This window comes from Sus scrofa, chromosome 7 (assembly GCF_054392235.1).
Source record: "Sus scrofa isolate SSC_HxYL_T2T_F1_AM1 chromosome 7, Sscrofa_HxYL_maternal_Yorkshire_Landrace_v2.0, whole genome shotgun sequence".
Lineage (NCBI taxonomy): Eukaryota > Metazoa > Chordata > Mammalia > Artiodactyla > Suidae > Sus > Sus scrofa.
Window position 1 is genome coordinate 46686864 of NC_139389.1, and position 18884 is coordinate 46705747.

Genomic DNA, 18884 nt, shown 5'->3' on the forward strand with positions numbered 1-18884 from the left:
CTGTCCGGTGTGTATGATCCTCCCTCCCCCCAAAACCAGAAACAGATACAAATAGGGGCCATTTTATTAGAGTCCAGGGATATTAGCTTTGGGCAGCAGCTGAGGGCAGCTTCACGTAACTCTTCATGGGGGGCAGCGGCCGAATCTTCCGGCCAGCCCAGCCCCCCTTACGCTGCCAGAGCCCACTGTTAGGCCTCTTTCCCAGCCAGCGGTTCCGCCCGGCCTTGCCGATGACCCGTTTGTTATGATCAACATTGGATACTCGGCCCACGGTTGCTATGCACGTTTCCAGCACCTGACAGAGAAAAGCAGAAGGAGGAGAATGAACCATGGGGAGAAAAAGGCTGACACTGCCCAGGGCATGGGCCCTCGGGAGGCTTCTTACACTCGGGGAGAGAAGGGAGCGGACAAGGGAAAAGCACAAGATAAGTGAACCTAAGAGCAGATCCCGCAGTAGTTAGGAACAAAAGTCGGTGTTTCCTACTCCATGAAGGTGGCAGCCTGACAAGGCACAACTAGTCACAGGACAGAAAGGACAGACTCAGCTCCAGGCAGTTCTAAACATGAAACACCTGGGAGCTATTCCGTACAGGAAAGGTACATTCCAGAAATTCCTCCTTTGCCGATCCCTTCCACCTGCACCCTACACACACCTGCATCTGCCTTTTCGAGGGCAGCTGGATGATGGCCGTCCCATTCACCTTCCGTAGCAGCACACCGCAGGTCCCTGGGGAAGGGAGAAAAAGCTCTGCCATCCTCCACAGAGGAGGAGGTGGCAGGTTTTCAAGAGGACACACACCCTCCACACCACCCTTGCTTTGCCTTTTAGGAGTAGAAACACCGAAGTAGGATGCATGCAAGGTTTTAGGTCCAAACACAAGCACTTTTTCTTTTTTTTATGACTGCCCCTGCGGCACATGGACATTCCCGGGCCAGGGCTGGAATCAGAGCTGCAGCTACAGCTCATGCCACAGCAACATCGGGTCCTTAATCCATTGAGCCGCAATGGGAATTCCCACAAACACCTCTTCGTCCTTGTTTTTCCTTCTTTTTCTCTGCCAGTGGACCAGATGTGGGCCCATGCGTTCAGAGAATTGTGCCCTCAGGTACCACTTGGACTTCCACACTCTAAAACCCTAAGCGGCTCCTCTCTTCATACCTGCAGCTCGGATATACTGGGCCCCCCGGCCTGGCTCACTCTCCACATTGTTGATGAGGGTCCCCACTGGCAAGGCTCCCAGAGGATGGGCATCCCCTTCCCGAGCAGCAACTGAAAGACAGAATTTCATCAGCACCAGAACCCTTGCAGCCTCCCAGCCCACACACATCTGGCCGCCAGCTCTCACCTGCCATTCGACCTATGTGGTCAGAGTTCAAGACTGTATCTCCGGCCTTCATGTTCTCTGTGGCAATGATCCAGCGTTTCCGGTTGCCCCCAGCAACCAGAGCTATGTCTGCTGACCTGTTCAGAGGGAGGGACAGGTAAGGAGACCATCCAAGCCACCTCACATCTTCTAAAGAGCCACAGAGCAGGCATTCAGCCACACCACCATCATTTTACATCCCAGACTTGCCTACAGGGATCATAGCGGACAGCAATGACCTTCTCCTCAAAGGGTCCTGGCTTGGATTCATGCTCTGGCCGGAACCTCAGAAAGTCAATCATGCGATAACGTTGCTTGTGGCCCCCACCAATACCATGCACTTGGATTTGGCCTGTCAGGACAGTGGAGGGACATGATCCAGGTCAGATGCATCTGTTCCCAGCACTGGGAACAGAGTCATCCTAGGCAGAAAGCAATGCTTCCCAACATTATGACACAAGTAGAAAATTGGGGTAAGTGGGGGTGAACACCTACATGGAGCTCGGTAAAAACACAATTAGGATACTGAAATATAAAACTTCTGGGGGGTTCCCGTCGTGGCGCAGTGGTTAACGAATCTGATTAGGAACCTTGAGGTTGTGGGTTTGATCCCCACCCTTGCTCAGTGGGTTAAGGATCCGGCATTGCCGTGAGCTGTGGTGTAGGTTGCAGACATGGCTCGGATCCCGCGTTGCTGTGGCTCTGGCGTGGGCTGGCGGCTACAGCTCCGATTCGACCCCTAGCCTGGGAACCTCCATATGCTGCGGGAGCGGCCTAAGAAATGGCAAAAAAGACAAAAAAACAAAAAAAAAAAACCACAAAACACTTCCAGATAAAAATATCTACAAAAAAAAAAAGAAAAAAAAAAAAAATCTACAAATTACTGAATTCAGTAATTTTAAGTAAGTTTACTAAGAGCCATGTTAACTTGGGTTCAATTTCTATTGTAACTTTTTGAAGGGTATGAAGAAAAATATCGTGCAGCTTCCTGAGTATGGCTGGTTTTCAATTACCTAGATTATCTTTAGGCGCACAGACCACTTGTCTGTTGCTTTGAATTCAACCCTCTCATTCTTACACACCTACTACATGCAGAAGGAGTCCAATAATTGCTTTCTACTTACATTCCTCTGGCTGTATCAAAATATAGACCTAGGGTCCTACCATGTTTTCCCCCTTTACTGCTTAAATCTTCTTGCCCCTGCCCCCACCTGTGTGGTTTCGGCCCCCAGACTTCCTCATCTTCACTGGCATAACGGTATACTTGGTACGACTCTTCCAGGACACAGACGTAGCACTAAGGGCCACAGAGGTAAGGATTGGGCGGCAGGGAAGCGACATCAAGCCAGAGGGCAGCGTAAGGAGGACATTGTTCGTCACCTAGAGATAAACAGAATTCAATTTCACTTGCAAGCTAATTGAAGGTGGGTAGTTCCCATTGTGGCTCAGCGGTAATGAACCTGACTAATGGCCATGAGGATTTGGGTTTGATCCCTGGCCTCACTCAGTGGGTTAAGAATCTGTGGTATATGGAGTTCCCATTGTGGCTCAGTGGTTAATGAATCCGACTAAGAACCATCAGGTTGCAGGTTCGATCCCTGGCCTCACCCAGTGGGTTAAGGATCTGGCATGCCCCTGAGCTGTGGTGTGGGTTGCAAATGCAGCTTGGATACCGCATTGCTGTGGCTCTGGTGTAGGCCAGTGGCTATGGCTCCGATTGGACCCCTAGCCTGGGAATCTCCATATGCTGCAGGTACAGCCCTAGAAAAGACAAAAAAAAAAAAAAAAGAATCTGTGGTATATAGGTTGCAGACATGGCTTGGATCCCTTGTGGCTAAGGCACAGGCTGGTGGCTGCAGCTCTGATTCGACTCCTAGCCTGGGAACCTCCATATGCTGTGGGTGTGGCCATAAAAAGTCAAAAGAAAGGAGAAGCCTCGGAGAACCAAGGGAGAGGGCACAAAGTTTAGCTTGTAGCTTCCTCCTGGAAATGTCCCAGAATAGGTGTCCAAAACTCCACCCTTCACAGCTTGCACAAATACCAGTGGGAAATCTTTATCTAGATATATGTGCGCTGATTACCTCTTCTCTCCTGATCCTCTCACCTCTGAAGTGTTTCTTCAATGGAGTGTTCTCCCTTTGGTGCATCTTCTTCCAAATTTGGCTCAAAACATTCCTTCTCCAAGAAACTTTTCTTTCCCTAAACAACTCACTTCTCCAGAGCTGATAACTTCTATATATTCATGTGCCACCATCAGCAATGCCCTGTGACCATTTTACTGCATTATGTTTCTGAGTTTTTCAGATGTGAATGGAGGGGAGAGACCATTTATGTTTTGTTCATTGCTGTAGTCCCAACATTTCACATTGTAGGTTGGTTTGGTTTTGAATTTTAAGTATCCATCTGCCAAACTCCACCATCAGTCTGAAAGGTCTAGAGAGGTAAGACAAACTTCTTTTCTGTAACTCACCAGTTGCCCAGCCCACTAGGAATCTTGTGATTTCTTCATATGTTAGGCCCCTAGTCTTGGTATCTTGCCCTGAATTTTCTAATTCTTTTAACTCATCCTTAATGGTTATAATAATGGTTAAGAGCCCAGGCTTTTAAGCCAGTCTGCCTAGCTCCAATAGTTGGTGTACGAGCTTGGATTACATATCAGTTTTCTCATGTGTAACACGGTAATGATAATAACTTATAAACTGGTTGAAAGGAATTCATTTATTTAAAAGTTTATTTGACTTGGCTTATGAGACACTCAATAAACGTAAGTTATTATTGAAAGCTGTACATTTGTCTGTGAGCACTTCATCTTCAATATCTTGTCTGAGGAATCCAGCGACCCTATGAGATAGCAACGTTTACAGAGGAGAAAGCTGAGGCTGAGAGTTACTTATCCAAGGTCACGGGCCGGCGTGACTCCTAACCAGACTCGCACCCCCCCCCGCCCCGCGTCTCCTGGTGCCCCATCTCCGGTTGCCGAATGGAAACAGCCTCACTCCCGGTAAGGTAGATTACCTGGACGGCCGGGAGCAGACTTAGGCCGGGGGCGACAGCGATCCGGGGCGTCAGGCTCAGAGAGCTAAGAGCGCGGGTCAATACCCGCAGGGCCATGATTGGCCAGGCTCGGTTGGGTTCAGCACACCACCATCACCTTTAGCGAGGAACCCTGGCGCTACTGGATGACGCTAACTGGTCCAAGTGCCGTCGCTCCATCCTGACGTAAAAAGAAAAGAGGCGGGCGGAGAACCCAAGACCAAGTTGGACACACACCTCCTTTCCTCCCTGTGCCAGGTAGACCCAATCCCCTGGCGGCTCATAGGTCGCGTGACTGGGGAACAGGCCCCGCCCCTCAGAGCCGTCAAAACAATTGCCTTGAGCGGCAGCCATGATGGATTTAAAGGGGCAGTACCGGCAAGAGCTGTAGCCAGATCATCAGACTGCGGGTGAGTCTTTAAGGGTACCTCTGGGGCAGAGAGTTGAGATCCTGCTACCTCTTTCTTGCACTCCCGGACAGATTAAGAAATGAGCCCTTCCGAGCAGTCTCAAACAACTCGAGTCGGATTCAAAAACTCCGCCCCCCGGGATTCTTCCCGCCCCCTCGGCGTCCAGACGGACGGACAGACGGTCCGCCCCGCCCCCTGCGCTACCAACTGACTCCTTGACCTCGGGATAATCCGGCCCCTGGTCCTCCTCGCCCGCGACGCGGACCTGGGTCATCACCCCGCACCTCCTCCCTTCTCTCCTGCCCATCGCACTCTCTCCCCACCCTGGGCCTCAGGGCAGGTCGACAGCCTGGGACACTTCACCGCATTCCCAGGCCGGGGAGACCAAGTCCTAGCGCCGCGATCCTCTGTGATCCTGCAGCCGCTCAGCGGACCTGCCATTCTTCCCTGCATCATCGGGCACCTGGGAGGCACTCTACGCTGACTCTCAGAGCCTGTTAGTATGTTAGTACGTGATCATGATAGAGACAAAGCCATAGAGATGACTGGGCAAAGAGTGACCAGGTCTTCCTCCTCACCCGTTCCCAGACACGCCCCTTGCCTCAGGTCTCAGATCAGATCTCACTCTCTTCTTGGGAGAAAATAGCTCCCAGGCTTGGGGTGGGAGGTTGGCTTCTGGAAGGAGGAGGGACCTTGGTCGTCTTTGAAGACCTGTGGGCAGGGGAGGGAGGGTGTTTGTCCTGGGTGGGGCTCTATGCCAGGTCCTCGGGAGGCTGTGAAGTGGTGAGAGAAGGGGTGGGAACGCTGGACTTCTGGACTTTGGGCAGGGCAGATCCTTCTGAGTCCCTGGCTGCTTGAACAGAGTTTCTTCCGGGCTCCTGCCTGAACGCCACAACCAAGGGTTATATACAGGTAAGAAGACTTCAAAGATGAGAAACAAGGCCCTTTTGAGGAAGTAGTCAGACAGCCTGAGGCCTGAGGTTTCAGGCATGTGGGGAAAGAGGCAGGGCTGACCAGGTTTGCAGATGCTGGGCTTAGCTCTGTGGGCAACCCGCACCTCTAGGTGCCTCTCATCTGGGTCCTGTGATGAAGGCTCCTATTTTTTTTCTTTTCCTTCTCTTTCTTGATTTAAACATTGATTTGAAACCTATTTCTCCCCGCACTTTTTAAAAAATTCTGACTATTTTCAGCATATCTCCTGCCTGCTTTAACCTCGTTCCCTTTGCAATGCTCTCAAACAGCCTCTGTGCTCCCTAGAGGGCTGTCTCTCCTCTCCTGATTCCTTTTCTTAACCCCAAATCTGTCTCCAACTCCTTTTCCATTCTGTTCCTTAGCTCAGTCCCTCTGGTACTTCTCAGCACCTCTGTTCCTTCTATACTTTTTCTTCGTTCAAGTCAATTCCTCTCCTTCTCTATCTCCCCCAACCTTAGTTTTGTGTCTAGTGTCGCAGGCTGCCTCCTCACTGGTCACTTGTTCTCTCCAATTAAACCACAGGGTTCCCCCCCTCCATTTGCTCTCTTCCTTCACTTGTACTCCCCCCTCCACCACCCCCGCCAGCCTCTAACCAGGGCGCTCAGCCACTCGTTGTTATTTTGACTTCAGCTAAGCTCTGTTGTTTCTCTGTAGCCCAGACAAGGTCCCCTGGCCAGGATGTCGGGCCTGGTGTTGGGACAGCGGGATGAGTCTGCAGGGCACCGGCTCAGCCAGGAGGAGATCCTGGGGAGCACCCGTCTGGTGAGCCAAGGTCTGGAGGCTCTACACAGTGAGCACCAGGCAGTGCTGCAAAGCCTCTCGCATACCATCGAGTGTCTGCAGCAGGGAGGCCATGAAGAAGGGCTGGTGCACGAGAAGGCCCGGCAGCTGCGCCGATCCATGGAAAACATCGAGCTGGGGCTGAGTGAGGCCCAGGTGAGGGGGAGGAGGTGGTGCCAAGTGGCCCCAGGTAGATGGAGGAGAATTGTCTGATGGAGTTTTGGGTTCACTTGGGATCCCTTTTCCTAGATGCTTGCATTCATTCACCCAGTTAATAAGTATTAAGCCTCCACCATGTGCCAGGCACTAATCTTCTGGATGCTCGGGAGAGTGATCACTCAACACAACGGCCATAAAGCTTTGCCATCCTGGAGCTTAGAGTCTAGCTGGGGGAAGCAGGTGATACACAAATAAATAAGTGATTCAGTGTGCCAGAGTGATAATTGCTAAGGATAAAAAGGTAAAAATAAAGCAAGGAAGGGGATTGGGGTGTATGGAGAGAGGATACAGTTTTAGGTGGGGTGGTTCGGGAAAGCCTCACTGAAAAGGCACCATTTGAGCAAAGAATTGAAGATGAGGGAGTTCTCATCGTGGCGCAGTGGAAACAAATCTGACTGGGAACCATGAGATTGTGGGTTTGATCCCTGGCCTCGCTCAGTGGATTAAGGATCCAGCATTGCCGTGAGCTGTGGTGTAGGTCACAGATGCGGCTCAAATCTGGCATTGCTGTGGCTGTGGTGTAGGCCGGCAGCTGTAGCTCTGATTCGACCCCCAGCCTGGGAACTTCCATAGGCTGTGGGTATGGCCCTAAAAAGACAAAAGCCAAAAAAAAAAAAAAAAGAATTGAAGATGAGGGGTTGGGTCATACAGTAAACTAAACAGGGGAAGAGCATTTTGAGAGCATGGACAGCAAGTGCAGAGGCCCTGACCTCGAGCCGTCCCCTGAGTTCACTGAGGGGCCAGTGCGGCTTCCCCCTGGCCAGTGCAGTGACTGAGGGGAAGCAAAATAGAAAACGAAGTTGGAGAGGTAATGGGGGTGGGGGAGGGGGACAGAGCATGTGGCACTGTAGGCCATCATAAGGACTTGGCTTTTACCTTGAATGAGACAGAAGCTATTGGAATGTCCTGAGTGGAGGAGTGATGTGGTCTAAGTCAGCATTTTAAAAGGATCATCTGGGAGTTCCTGTTGTGGCTCAGCCATTTAAGAACCCAGCTAGTATCCATGAGGATGTGGGTTTGATCCCTGGCCTCGCTCAAAGGATTAAGGATCCGAAGTTGCCACAGGCCGAGGTATAGGCCGCAGATAGGGCTCAAATCTGGCTTTGCTGTGGCTGCGTAGACCGTGCAGCTCCAGCTTTGATTCGACCCCTAGCCTGGGAATTGCCATGTGCTGCCTGTGTGGCCCCTACAAAGACAAAAATAAATGGATCATCTGGCTGCAAGGTTGAGAACAGACTCTAGAAGAACAAGGGCAGAAACTGGGAGGCCAGTTAGGAGGCTATTACCATAATCCATGTGGGAACTGATGGTGGCTTGGCCCGGGGTGGGGGCTCTGGAGGTGGTGAGAAATTGGATTCAGGGTATATTTCGAAGGTTACCCAACTCTCCCTCCTGGCCCCTGGCAGTCTTGCCGCCTCCAAAGGCTTCCCTCTGCCTATCCTTCAACACTCCCATCCAGCACCTGAGGCTCACAGGATGTGCCCACCTAGGTGATGCTGGCCCTGGCCAACCACCTGAGCACAGTGGAGTCAGAGAAACAGAAGCTGCGGGCTCAGGTCCGGCGGCTGTGTCAGGAGAACCAGTGGCTCCGGGACGAGCTGGCGGGTACCCAGCAGCGACTCCAGCGCAGCGAACAAGCCGTGGCTCAGCTGGAGGAGGAAAAGAAGCACCTAGAGTTCCTGGGACAGCTGCGACAGTATGACGAAGATGGGCACACTGCGGTGAGCATGTGCACAGGTGACGGTGGCTGCGGGGCGGGCAAAACAGAGTCACCACTACCAACATTGGGCAGTTGCTCCATCACCCACAAGGGCCAGCAGCCCTGCCCAGCCTGCCCCCATCTGGCAGATTTCAGGTCCTGACACCAACTCCAGATGACAGCAAGGGGGAAACAGTAGTCATTCAATCAGCATACGGTTGAATGGGAGTTTCCATGGTGGTGGCTCGTCGGGTTTCGACAAAGACAACATTTGATTGAATGACTGCTGTGTGTCAGGTGCAGCGCACTCTGCTGGGGAGACAACAGTGAACACGGCTCTCACAGTGACAGGTGTTTTGGGGGTGACAGAGAAGCGTTTGGACAATTCCCCTTCAGAAGCCTCAGCACTGCAGTTAGGAAAAGCACAGCCCAGTTGAGCAAGTCCTAAAGTTCACTCTCAAAATGTGTGTTATTTAACCGTCCCACAGCAGGCATTTATCTGTCTCTCTAAGTCTTCTGTGTAAGAAGTTGTGTGTCGGGCTGGATGTAAGGAACTACAAAAGAGAGTTCCTGCCTCCTTGAGCTTATAATGTAGCTGTAGGAACAAGGCTCACATGTGAGAACACGTATGTGACCACACCAAGCGGCAAGTGCCCAGTGCTCGAGGAGCGGTTCAGTCAGTGTGGAAGGAATTCCAAGGAGATAGGTTCCTGGGGGCTGGGATGGTCTGAAAGATTCCCAGGGGAGGCAGCGTACAGGGATGGGTAAGATTTAGGTGATGTTTTTATTTGATGGGATTAGGAACTGGGATGGATTTTGATGGTCATGAAGGAGAAGGAGCTTTCTAGGTGGGGCGTGTGTGTGTGTGTGTGTGTGTCCATCTGTCTGCCTGTCTGTCATAGATAAGGCTCCAGGGGTGAATGGTGGTCTGACCCAGGGAAAGTGGGATGATGTGTATGGGACGCACTGGTGAAACTGGGCAGGAGGGGTGGAGGTCTTTGTACAAGGCTGCAGGATCTGGAAGGGCAGAGTGTGTTCATCCAGTGTGGACGCTGGTTAGACAGTGTGGGTTGAACCCTAAGTCCAGAGTGAGCGCCAGCGGATGATGGGTGTGAGGCTGAGCTAGACACTTTGGGTACGTGTCAGTGAGATCAGACACTCCCCTGCCCTCAGGACAGACATGTAATCAGTGTAAACACACAGGGATCAACACGGGACTATAATTTTAAGAGTGGAGGTGGGGGGAAAGGTGAAGGGCAAGGATGTTTAGGAAGGAAAGTTTCTGGATGTGAAGGACGGGAGAGTCCTGAGATTCTGGCCAAAGCATCTCTGTTTTTTTCTGAACAAGAAAGGCCTAAACTTGGAGTTCCTGTCGTGGCTCAGTGGTTAACGAATCCGACTAGGAACCATAAGGTTGCGGGTTTGATCCCTGGCCTTGCTCAGTGGGTTAAGGATCCGGAGTTGCCATGAGCTGTGGTGTAGGTTGCAGATGCGACTCGGATCTGGTGTTGCTGTGGCTGTGGCTGTGGCGTAGGCTGGTGGGTACAGCTCCAATTCGACCCCTAGCCTGGGAATCTCCATATGCCGCAGGTGTGGCCCCGGAAAAGACAAAAAAAAAAAAAAGAAAAAAGAAAAAAAGAAAGGCCTAAACTTGGCGGGACAGATGCTGGCCTTCCCAGGGGCAGAGACATGAACGAGGGACCTGTCCCAGCCTCCCGAGTCAGTGATTGTGGTTTGGAGGGGGTCCTGAAGAGGCTACTGGTGCTATCGTGGCCCAGACACGCTGCTGCTTCCCTTCCAGGAGGAGAAGGAAGGCGATGCCTCCAAGGATTCCCTGGATGACCTCTTCCGAAATGAAGAGGAAGAGGACCCCAGCAATGGCTGTGAGTTGGCCTCCGGAGTTGGAGGGTGAAGAGGGGGCAGCGGGAGGCTGGGCCCCCGCTGTGGTCCACCCTGAACACAGGATGCTCATCACCCAGGAATAGGTTCTCCCCTTCCTCTGGAGGTGGGCCAGGGACCAGGACTTTGATTTCCTCAGCCCCCCTTCCCTTATTCATCAACATTTATTAAGCACTTAGCCGGTGTCAGGCCCTGTGCTAGGTCCTAAGGAGACCAGGTCTCACCAGTGAGGGGTTCACAGTTGAGTGGGAGAATGAGCCTGAGGTGGAAGAGCATGAGTGCCTCAAGGGGAAGGACCAGGTCTTTCTTATTTTTGTATCCCTGCCACAGCCCCTGCCTCTTGCACATTGAGTAAACATTTGTTGAATGAAGGAATGACCGGGTGAACAAACGGGACTCTGAGGGGCACAGGGGCAACAGAGGGGGCAGGAGATTAGCTGTTGAGCCTGGAGGTGAGAGATGGGCACAGGTACTGAAGGAGATGTGGCAGAGCTCCCGGTGTGGCTCAGCAGAAATGAACCTGACTAGTATCCATGAGGATGCAGGTTCGATCCCTGGCCTCGCTCAGTGGGTTAAAGGATCTGGCATTGCCATGAGCTGTGGTGTAGGTCACAGATGCAGCTGGAATCCTGCGTTGCTGAGGCTGTAGCATAGGCTGGCAGCTGCAGCTCTAATTCCGCCCATGGCCTAGGACCCTCCATATGCTGCAGGTGTGGCCTGAAAAAAAAGCTATGGAGTTGGGGTGGAAAGGGCAGGCAGCAGAGGGAGAGGCAGCATCATCTGAGGAAGTCTTCTGCCATGGTGTAGTGGCCCGTGGCCAGGGCGCCCAGCATAACGGCTATGAGATCCCAGCGAGGCTGCGGACACTGCACAATCTGGTGATACAGTATGCCGCCCAGGGCCGCTATGAGGTAGCCGTGCCACTCTGCAAGCAGGCACTGGAGGACCTGGAACGCACGTCCGGCCGAGGCCACCCCGACGTGGCCACCATGCTCAACATCCTGGCTTTGGTGTATCGGTGAGTACGGCCTGCCTCCTGGCATGAACCTGCCTCCGTGTTCCCGCCTCTATCCGCCTTTGGCTCCCGCTCCTCCCTTCCGCAGGGTACCGCTTCCCCCTCGCAGGTGTACCCTGCCAGCGGGCTTTCTCCAGTACCAGAACTCATTCATATCTGAGCACTTGACCTTAGAGCAGACTCATCCCTCAGGCCTTTTGCTTCTCCAGTCTCTTCTCTGGGGAGGGTTTTCTGTTTCTGACTCTTGCAGCCTGTGACTGTGCCCTCCTCTCGGTGTGTCCTGGGTGTGTCAGTGAACCCGTCTCACTGTTCTTTCCAGGCTTCCTGTTTCCTCGTGGGGGGTCCCAATCCCTAAAGATACCCCAAATGTAGGGAGATGGCTTGGGGACAGAGTGGGATGTAACCCCTTGTCACTTTTGTCCTCTCACAGGGACCAGAATAAGTATAAGGAAGCTGCCCATCTGCTGAATGATGCCCTCAGCATTCGAGAGAGCACCCTGGGTCGGGACCACCCTGCTGTCAGTATTCCTTCCTCTCCTTCCCCTGTGTTCTCTTTTTTTTTTTTGTCTTTTTACGGCTGCAACCATGGCGTATGGTGGTTCCCAGGCTAGGGGTCCAATCAGAGCTGTAGCCACCTGCCTATACCAGAGCCACAGCAATGCCAGATCCGAGCTGCATCTGTGAACTTCACCACAGCTCATGGCAACACCAGATCCTTAACCCACCGAGGAAGGTCAGGGATCGAACCCAAAACCCCATGGTTCCTAGTCAGATGCATTTCCACTGTACCCGGACGGGAACTCCGTGTCTTTTTTTTTAGGGCTGCACTACAGGATATGGAAGTTCCCAGGCTAGGGGGTCGAACTGGAGCTATAGCTGCCAGCCTACATCACAGTAACAGCAACAGTGGATCCGAGCTGAATCTGCTACCTACACCACAGCTTATGGCAACGCCAGATCCTTAACCCACTGAGAGAGGCCAGGGATCATGGTTCCTAGTTGGATTTGTTTCCACTGCACCACGACAGGAACTCCCCCTATGTTTTCTTAGTTTGTCCATCCATTGCCCTCAGCCCTGGGTTTTCTGAGGAAGGAGGCATGAAGACCCCTTTCTCCCAACACTGTCTGCTGATGCTAGTGGTTTTCAACTCTCTGAGACCCAGTGATTGCTTCTAATGATGTATATTTTCCTAATGCTTAACTCATAGAGAATGTAACTTACCTACACCTACACTTTCCCAAAAAAGTTGAATGATACTTTATTATTAGAAAAGAGAAATAAGAAAAGTAACTTATGGAGTTCCCGTCGTGGCTCAGTGGGATAAGGATCCAGCATTGTCACTGATGTGGCTTGGGTTGCTGCTGTGGCACGGATTCACTCCCTGGCCCATGAACTTCTGTGTGCCATGGGTGCGACTGAAAACAAACAAACAAACAAACAACAACTCCTGTCTTGATGTCCTATCAAATGTCAAAGCTTATATTCAGTGCTTAGATGTCTGGCAGGACATTCCAAAGTTGCTCGAGGGGGCCCACACAGGCAGAACATTCGTAGCATCCTCGTCTCCCCGAAGGTAACAGGGTCCTTAGTCTTCCTGGCAAACAAGAAACAAAAACCCTGCCTCCAGAAGTACCTAAGTATCTTCCCAGAAGGCGATACCACCCTCATGGAGAACCTCAGAGCCTAGGGCTTCAGCCCTTGCCCCTCCCCGGCCTCTGGCGGAGTCCACTTGTCTTGGAGTTGTGCAGCGTGGGGCCCTGCCGTTCAAGGTCTTTTGCAGCACCAGCATCTGATGGGGACGGGCTTGTCTTGCTAGGTGGCCGCCACACTCAACAATCTGGCTGTGCTCTATGGTAAGAGAGGCAAATACAAGGAGGCAGAGCCACTGTGCCAGCGGGCCCTGGAGATTCGAGAAAAGGTACCCGTGCCCTCTGCCCATTCTTCCCTGTTGCGGAGAGCCCTCTTGTATCATCTCTCTTCCAGTCTACCCTCTTGCCTCACTTCCTTTGGCCTCATCCCTGTGTCTGCCTTGTTCTCTGTTTCATCATTCCCTTCCCCCTGCTCCCTGCCTGGGCATGCGCACACACGCCCGCACCCGCACACACACCCACACGCACAGTCATAGTCATCTGTCCCTCCTTTGCACCCCTTCAGGTCCTGGGCACTGACCACCCAGATGTGGCAAAGCAACTGAACAACCTGGCCCTGTTGTGCCAAAACCAGGGCAAGTATGAGGCCGTGGAACGCTATTACCGGCGGGCACTGGCCATCTATGAGGGGCAGCTGGGGCCTGACAACCCTAACGTAGCCCGGACCAAGAACAACCTGGTAAGGGAGGGAGGGGCAGAGGCCATGGGCAGAGGGGAGGGGAAAGCGTCTAAGTCCCTGTGCTCACCTCCTCGTCTTTGTGCCCAGCTCTGGGGCTGCCTTTGGGGCTGAGAGGTCTGCTTCCTTCCTGTGGGAAGGCAGAAATTCCATAGCCTCTTGGAATTGGCGTGGGAACACTGTGGACCCTGCAGCTAGAAAAGGAGATATGAGGAGCATCTCTGGGGAAAGTCATCAAGAAGGGGCAGTCGCAGGAGTTCCTGTTGTGGCTCAGCAGCTTAAAAATCCTGCTGATATCCTTGAGGAATGGTTTGATCCCTGGCCTCACTCAGTGGGTTAAGGATCCTGTGTTGCTGTGAACTGTGGTGTAGGTCGAAGACGTAGCTCAGGCTCGGATGTGGCATTGCCATGGCTCTGGTGTAGACCAGCAGCTGTAGCTCTGATTGGACCCCTGCCTGGGAACCTCCATATGCCGTGGGTGCAGCCCTAAAAGAAAAAGAAAAAAAAAAAAAGAAGAAGACGGGGAAATCCCAGACTTTATCTCCACCTCTTGCTCCTGTGTTTTTGCCTTCCTGCCCCCAGGCTTCCTGTTACCTGAAACAGGGCAAATATGCTGAGGCTGAGACGCTCTATAAAGAGATCCTGACCCGTGCCCACTTGCAGGAGTTTGGCTCTGTGGATGGTGCGTGGTGAGGACCTGGGCAGGGAGCTGCAGGGAGGAAAGGAAATGCAGACCAGGGCTTGGGAGGTGGGCCACAGTGGTTCCCAGGGGGAGCTGGGCCCCTTTAGTCCAGGCCTGTTGGCCTCTGGGTCCTGGCTCCCCCCATACTATCCAGTTCTGTCCTCTAACCTTGCCACTCCATCCCGTGTGTCACCCCCAGACAACCACAAGCCCATCTGGATGCATGCAGAGGAGCGGGAGGCAATGAGCAAAGTGAGTTGGGGGGGCCCAACCTGGGGAGCCAGAGGCTACCAGGCCTCTGTCTTGCTCCTGCACCAGCCTGCCAGCTCCTCACTTCCCACCCGAGGGCCAGCCCCAGACCCACGGTGCCTTCCCCAGCCCAGCCTGCACCAAGCCCAGCACCAGCTTGCACCCCAGCATCTCCATCCTCTCATCTCTGGCTTCCCCTCCCCCTCTGTCCTCCTGCAGAGCCCACACCGGGAGGGCGGCACACCCTACGCTGAGTATGGAGGCTGGTACAAGGCCTGCAAAGTGAGCAGGTAAGCTGCCGGTGAGAAGCAGGCTTGGCCTCTGATGCTGCCACCCATGCTGGCATCTCAGCCTCCTGGACCATCCCCTTCTTCTGTTTGACCTTCCCTGGGCCTCAGCTCCGCTCCCTCTCTCTCCTGCTTGTGTTCTGAACCCATCCTCTCTCCCTTCCCTGGTCTCATCTGCCACAGCCCCACCGTGAACACGACTCTGAGGAACCTCGGAGCTCTGTACAGGTGCCAAGGAAAGCTGGAAGCAGCTGAGACCCTGGAGGAGTGTGCCCTGCGCTCCTGGAAGCAGGTCAGAGACCTGGAGGGAAAGGAGGTCTGGAAGGGAGGGCCTGGGGACAGGACAGGATGGGGGACCACTGAGGCTGCTTGTCAGTCTCCAAGGAGTAAGGGGGGGCAGCTGAGGAGGAAGGTTGGAGAGGAAGCTGAGACCCGCTTGTGGTCGTGGTTGTTTTGAAGCGTACTCTTACTTCCCACCTGCCCTTTGTGGTCAGGACTCGAAGTTCAAGGTTCACTTCACTAACTGGAACTATCAGCAGAGAAACCCTGTCCTTTCACAGCGTGAAGCATCTTCTGGGGAGCAGCGTGGGGTGGTATGGGTGGGAGGGCTGCGACTGTGGGGAGCCCCGAAGCAGAGTTTCTTCAGTTGTGGGTCTTGACTCACTAGTGGGTCTAAAATCAGTCCCGCGAGAGCCATGGCTAAGCCTAGGTGTGTATCTAGATGTGGAATGCACTGCAAATAGAAAAGGTGAGTGTCTCCTTCCCAGTATGTGTGTACTGGGAGGTCACAGGAAAAACCTTATCTTTGACCCTAGTGGTGAGAAAAAGTTTGAAAACCCCATCCTGAGGAGCTCAGAAATGAGACGTCCCAGCTTCTTCCTTTTCTTTCCAGGGCACTGACCCGATCAGCCAGACCAAGGTGGCTGAGCTGCTTGGGGAGGGTGACAGTGGAAGGACCTCCCAGGAGGGCTTTGGGGGCAGCGTGAAATTCGAGGGAGGTGAAGATGCCTCAGTGGCTGTGGAGTGGTCAGGGGTAAGTTGGATGGGGACCCCTTGATCTCTTCTGCCCCTCCTGCTGGTGGTGGTGACAGGCACTGAGCCTGTAGGATGTGTGCATGAGGGCCTGTTGTCCCCATCCCAGCTCCGGTGGCCCATCCCTCTCCGGGGTCTCTCTGCAAGCCAGCTGTTGACCGGGCTCTTGTTTTCAGTCGCTGGGCTTTTGGGGGCAGGGGGAGGTGGCAGCGTAAATGGCAGGAGTACACTCAGAAGCCAGGCTGCCTGGGGTCCCCTTAGCTTCTGTCCCCTACCCCTCTCTGCCAGGATGGCAGCGGGGCCCTGCAGAGGAGCGGCTCTCTGGGCAAGATCCGAGATGTTCTCCGTAGAAGCAGTGAGCTCCTGGTGAGGAAGCTCCAGGGGACCGAGCCCCGGCCCTCCAGGTAGGCAGTGAGCCTGAGATACGGCAGAGCAGGCGGCTGAGCCCTGGCCTCCAACTCTAACTCCTCCTGGCCTCTCATCTCTGGAGAAGAAGCGTCTTGGAGAGAAACATGGAGGAGGTCAATGGGACAGTTGTGGAGAGAGTGTGGGGAGAATGGGTGCCTCAGTTGGGGGAAAACAATACCTGAGCAGATGCTGATTACTGATGAAGTTGGGTTTTGTGTGAGTGTGTGTGTGTGTGTGTGTGTGTGTGTGTGTGTGTGTGTGTGTGTTGGGAGGATGGATGGTGGGAAGGCAGTGATCTGACTTCCTGTGGTGGTGCCCAAGAAGCCACGGCTTAAGGGTTACCCATGGGAAAGAGAAGAAGCTTCAGTTCTTTCTTTTCCATTGTAGCAGCAACATGAAGCGGGCAGCCTCCTTGAACTATCTGAACCAACCCAATGCAACGCCCCTCCAGGTGAGAGCAGTGCTTGTGGGCACAGTGGTAGGTGAGAAAGAAAGGACAAGCCAGGGAGTCCCCATCAGCAGAAATGAATCTGACTAGCATCCACGAGGACGCAGGCTTGATCCCTGGCCTCCCTCCGTGGGCTAAGGATCCGGTGTTGCCGTGAGCTGTGGTGTAGCTCTCAGATGCAGCTCGGATCTGGCCTTGCTGTGGCTGTGGTGTAGGCCATCAGCTACAGCTCTAATTCAACCCCTAGCCTGGAAATTTCCATAGGCCAAGGGTGCAGCCCCCCACAAAAAAGGACAAGCCAGGAAGAGGGGAGAGTTACTGGGATGAAGACTCTGCCAGGGACTTGGAGTTGGGCAGACAGCTTGTTGGGGGTGGTGATCACCAAGGGACAGTTTGGGGCCAGAGATAGTAGCACATAAATTAATCAGGAGGAAAGCAGGAATTGATGTTCTCTAAATGGGTACTTTGGAATTATGAATTATTCAAGAATGATTTGGGGATACTAATTGCTCTCTCCTTACAGCCACCACATTCCTCACCTTGGGGAGTCTGTAGGAGCTGAGAAGAGAAAAAGAAAAAAAAAGTATTAACTCATCTCCTTTTGAGAAAACAGCAATGACATTTTAATGGGAAAGGACCACTTGTAGCAACACATTCAAAGCATATGCCAGGAGTTCCTGTTCCCGCTGTGGTGCAACAGAAACGAACCCTGGTATCCATGAGGATGTGGGTTTGATCCCTGGCCTCGCTCAGTGGGTTAAGGATCCGGTATTGCCGTGAGCTGTGGTATAGTTCGCTGATGGGGCTCGGATCCTGCGTTGCTGTGGCTGTGGCTGTGGTGTAGGCCAGCAGCTGCAGCTCTGATTGGACCCCTAGCCTAGGAACCTATATATGCCGAAGGTACAGCCCTAAAAAGGGCAAAAAAAAAAAAAAAAAAAAAATTTGAAGTATATGCTGATATTCACATGGTTCTTCCAGGTATTTTCTCCACCAGATGGTGGCCTTCTGGGAAGTCCTAACAAGGGGTCAACAAAGCCCCAGAGCTTGGGGTTGAGGTTAGAGGTTCCATCCTAGGTCCAGAGAGAAGCTGCAGCCATGAGATGGAGAGACTCCAGGGGCCAGTCTTTGGCAGGCTGAGATCCCTGAGCTGATGGCATGGGGTTGTCTGTTTCAGGTCTCCCGAGGCCTCAGTGCCAGCAGTACGAATCTCTCTTCAAGCAGCTGACATTCAAGCTCCCCTGCCTTCCCTGGGACCGGTGGGTCCCCAGCAGCCCTCACAGCATTCCCTGTGGCTCCTGGCTCTTCCAACCCTACAGTGGGACAGTGAAGGGGGAGCAGTTAACCAGAAGATGCCCTCAGGGTCTCAGCTCCCTCCTCAGGAATCCCCCTCAGGAACCAACCTCAGGACACCCTCTCCCCACCCTGTGGTCCTCTAGAGTGGCTCCATCTACTACTAGGGCCCCCAAAGTGGGTAAAGAGCAGGTGTGCACCTCAGAGATGCAGCCTGTGGCTGGCTTTTCTGACAGAAGGTTTGGGACTGGCCAGCTGACCTGTCTTGCCCTGGCCTCTCTTTTTCCCTCCAATGCTTCACTTCAGGTCCGTGTATTTCACTTTTCTTAAATAAAGGAATCAGGTAACCAACCATTCAGCCACTGGAGTCCTCACTGAAGAGGGTAGGAAGCAAGGGTTGTGTTGGGGCCCTTCACAGAAGGGTGAGGGCAGTGATGGATGGGGCAGCAGGAGGAATGTTCGCCTCTTGGCTCCCTCCTCTCTTCCTTCCCCGTTTGTATCCTCTCCAGCAGGGCCTGCGGGAAGGCGTCTGGGGGGTGGGGGGAGGCCCACATCCCAAGGAGAAGGTGCTGTGGACCCGGTTGTCAGGGACATGTGGTGGCCATGTGGCAGGACCCTGGAGTCCTGGCGCCACTGCTCCTGGCCTGTGAGGCCCTCTGTGGCTGCCCCTCCTCCTCCCAGCTGCTTGGGGGAAGGGAGGTCTAAGCAGGCCTGGGGGGCCCTCCGGAGCCAGAGGGGGAAGAGGCACTTACTATCCATCCTCTCTCAGCA

The 18884-nt window shown here is 53.4% G+C and overlaps 2 protein-coding genes and 1 long non-coding RNA gene across 12 annotated transcripts in view; 2 read left to right on the top strand and 1 right to left on the bottom strand.

Annotated features, from left to right (window-relative positions):
• Positions 1 to 18884, top strand: part of LOC146401553 (uncharacterized) — an 838561-nt gene that overhangs the window by 164892 nt on the left and 654785 nt on the right. The gene's annotated exons all lie outside the window — the stretch shown is intronic.
• MRPL2 (mitochondrial ribosomal protein L2) lies at positions 44 to 4595 on the bottom strand. Its single transcript, NM_001185067.1, is given in 7 exon segments — positions 44 to 295; positions 654 to 727; positions 1160 to 1270; positions 1347 to 1462; positions 1575 to 1716; positions 2576 to 2744; positions 4380 to 4595. Coding segments are annotated over 7 exon segments (921 nt in total). The 5' UTR covers positions 4476 to 4595; the 3' UTR covers positions 44 to 82.
• On the top strand, positions 4752 to 18464 carry KLC4 (kinesin light chain 4). 10 transcript variants are annotated; one of them, XM_013977950.3, is made up of 17 exons: positions 4752 to 5303; positions 5635 to 5719; positions 6434 to 6715; positions 8269 to 8499; positions 10279 to 10360; positions 11184 to 11394; positions 11822 to 11909; positions 13209 to 13310; positions 13547 to 13720; positions 14300 to 14399; positions 14599 to 14651; positions 14868 to 14938; positions 15119 to 15227; positions 15828 to 15968; positions 16256 to 16371; positions 16763 to 16826; positions 17998 to 18464. In XM_013977950.3, exons 3-17 carry the CDS (start codon positions 6458 to 6460, stop codon positions 18046 to 18048), a joined length of 1851 nt encoding a protein of 616 aa, XP_013833404.1. In that variant the 5' UTR covers positions 4752 to 5303; positions 5635 to 5719; positions 6434 to 6457; the 3' UTR covers positions 18049 to 18464. The 10 variants fall into 10 exon arrangements, with proteins under 10 accessions (XP_013833404.1, XP_084824308.1, XP_084824306.1 ...); XM_084968182.1 differs by having other exon boundaries at positions 16766 to 16826; XM_084968180.1 differs by having other exon boundaries at positions 5640 to 5719.

What these genes read in the sequence shown, in the direction of transcription:
- KLC4 (XM_013977950.3), top strand. Translation starts at nt 6,458, where the DNA reads ATGTCGGGCCTGGTGTTGGGACAGCGGGATGAGTCTGCAGGGCACCGG. An exon ending in ATCCTGGCTTTGGTGTATCG is followed by an intron (nt 11,395 to 11,821) that starts GTGAGTACGGCC and finishes GTCCTCTCACAG; the next exon opens with GGACCAGAATAAGTATAAGG. An exon ending in CCCGGACCAAGAACAACCTG is followed by an intron (nt 13,721 to 14,299) that starts GTAAGGGAGGGA and finishes TCCTGCCCCCAG; the next exon opens with GCTTCCTGTTACCTGAAACA.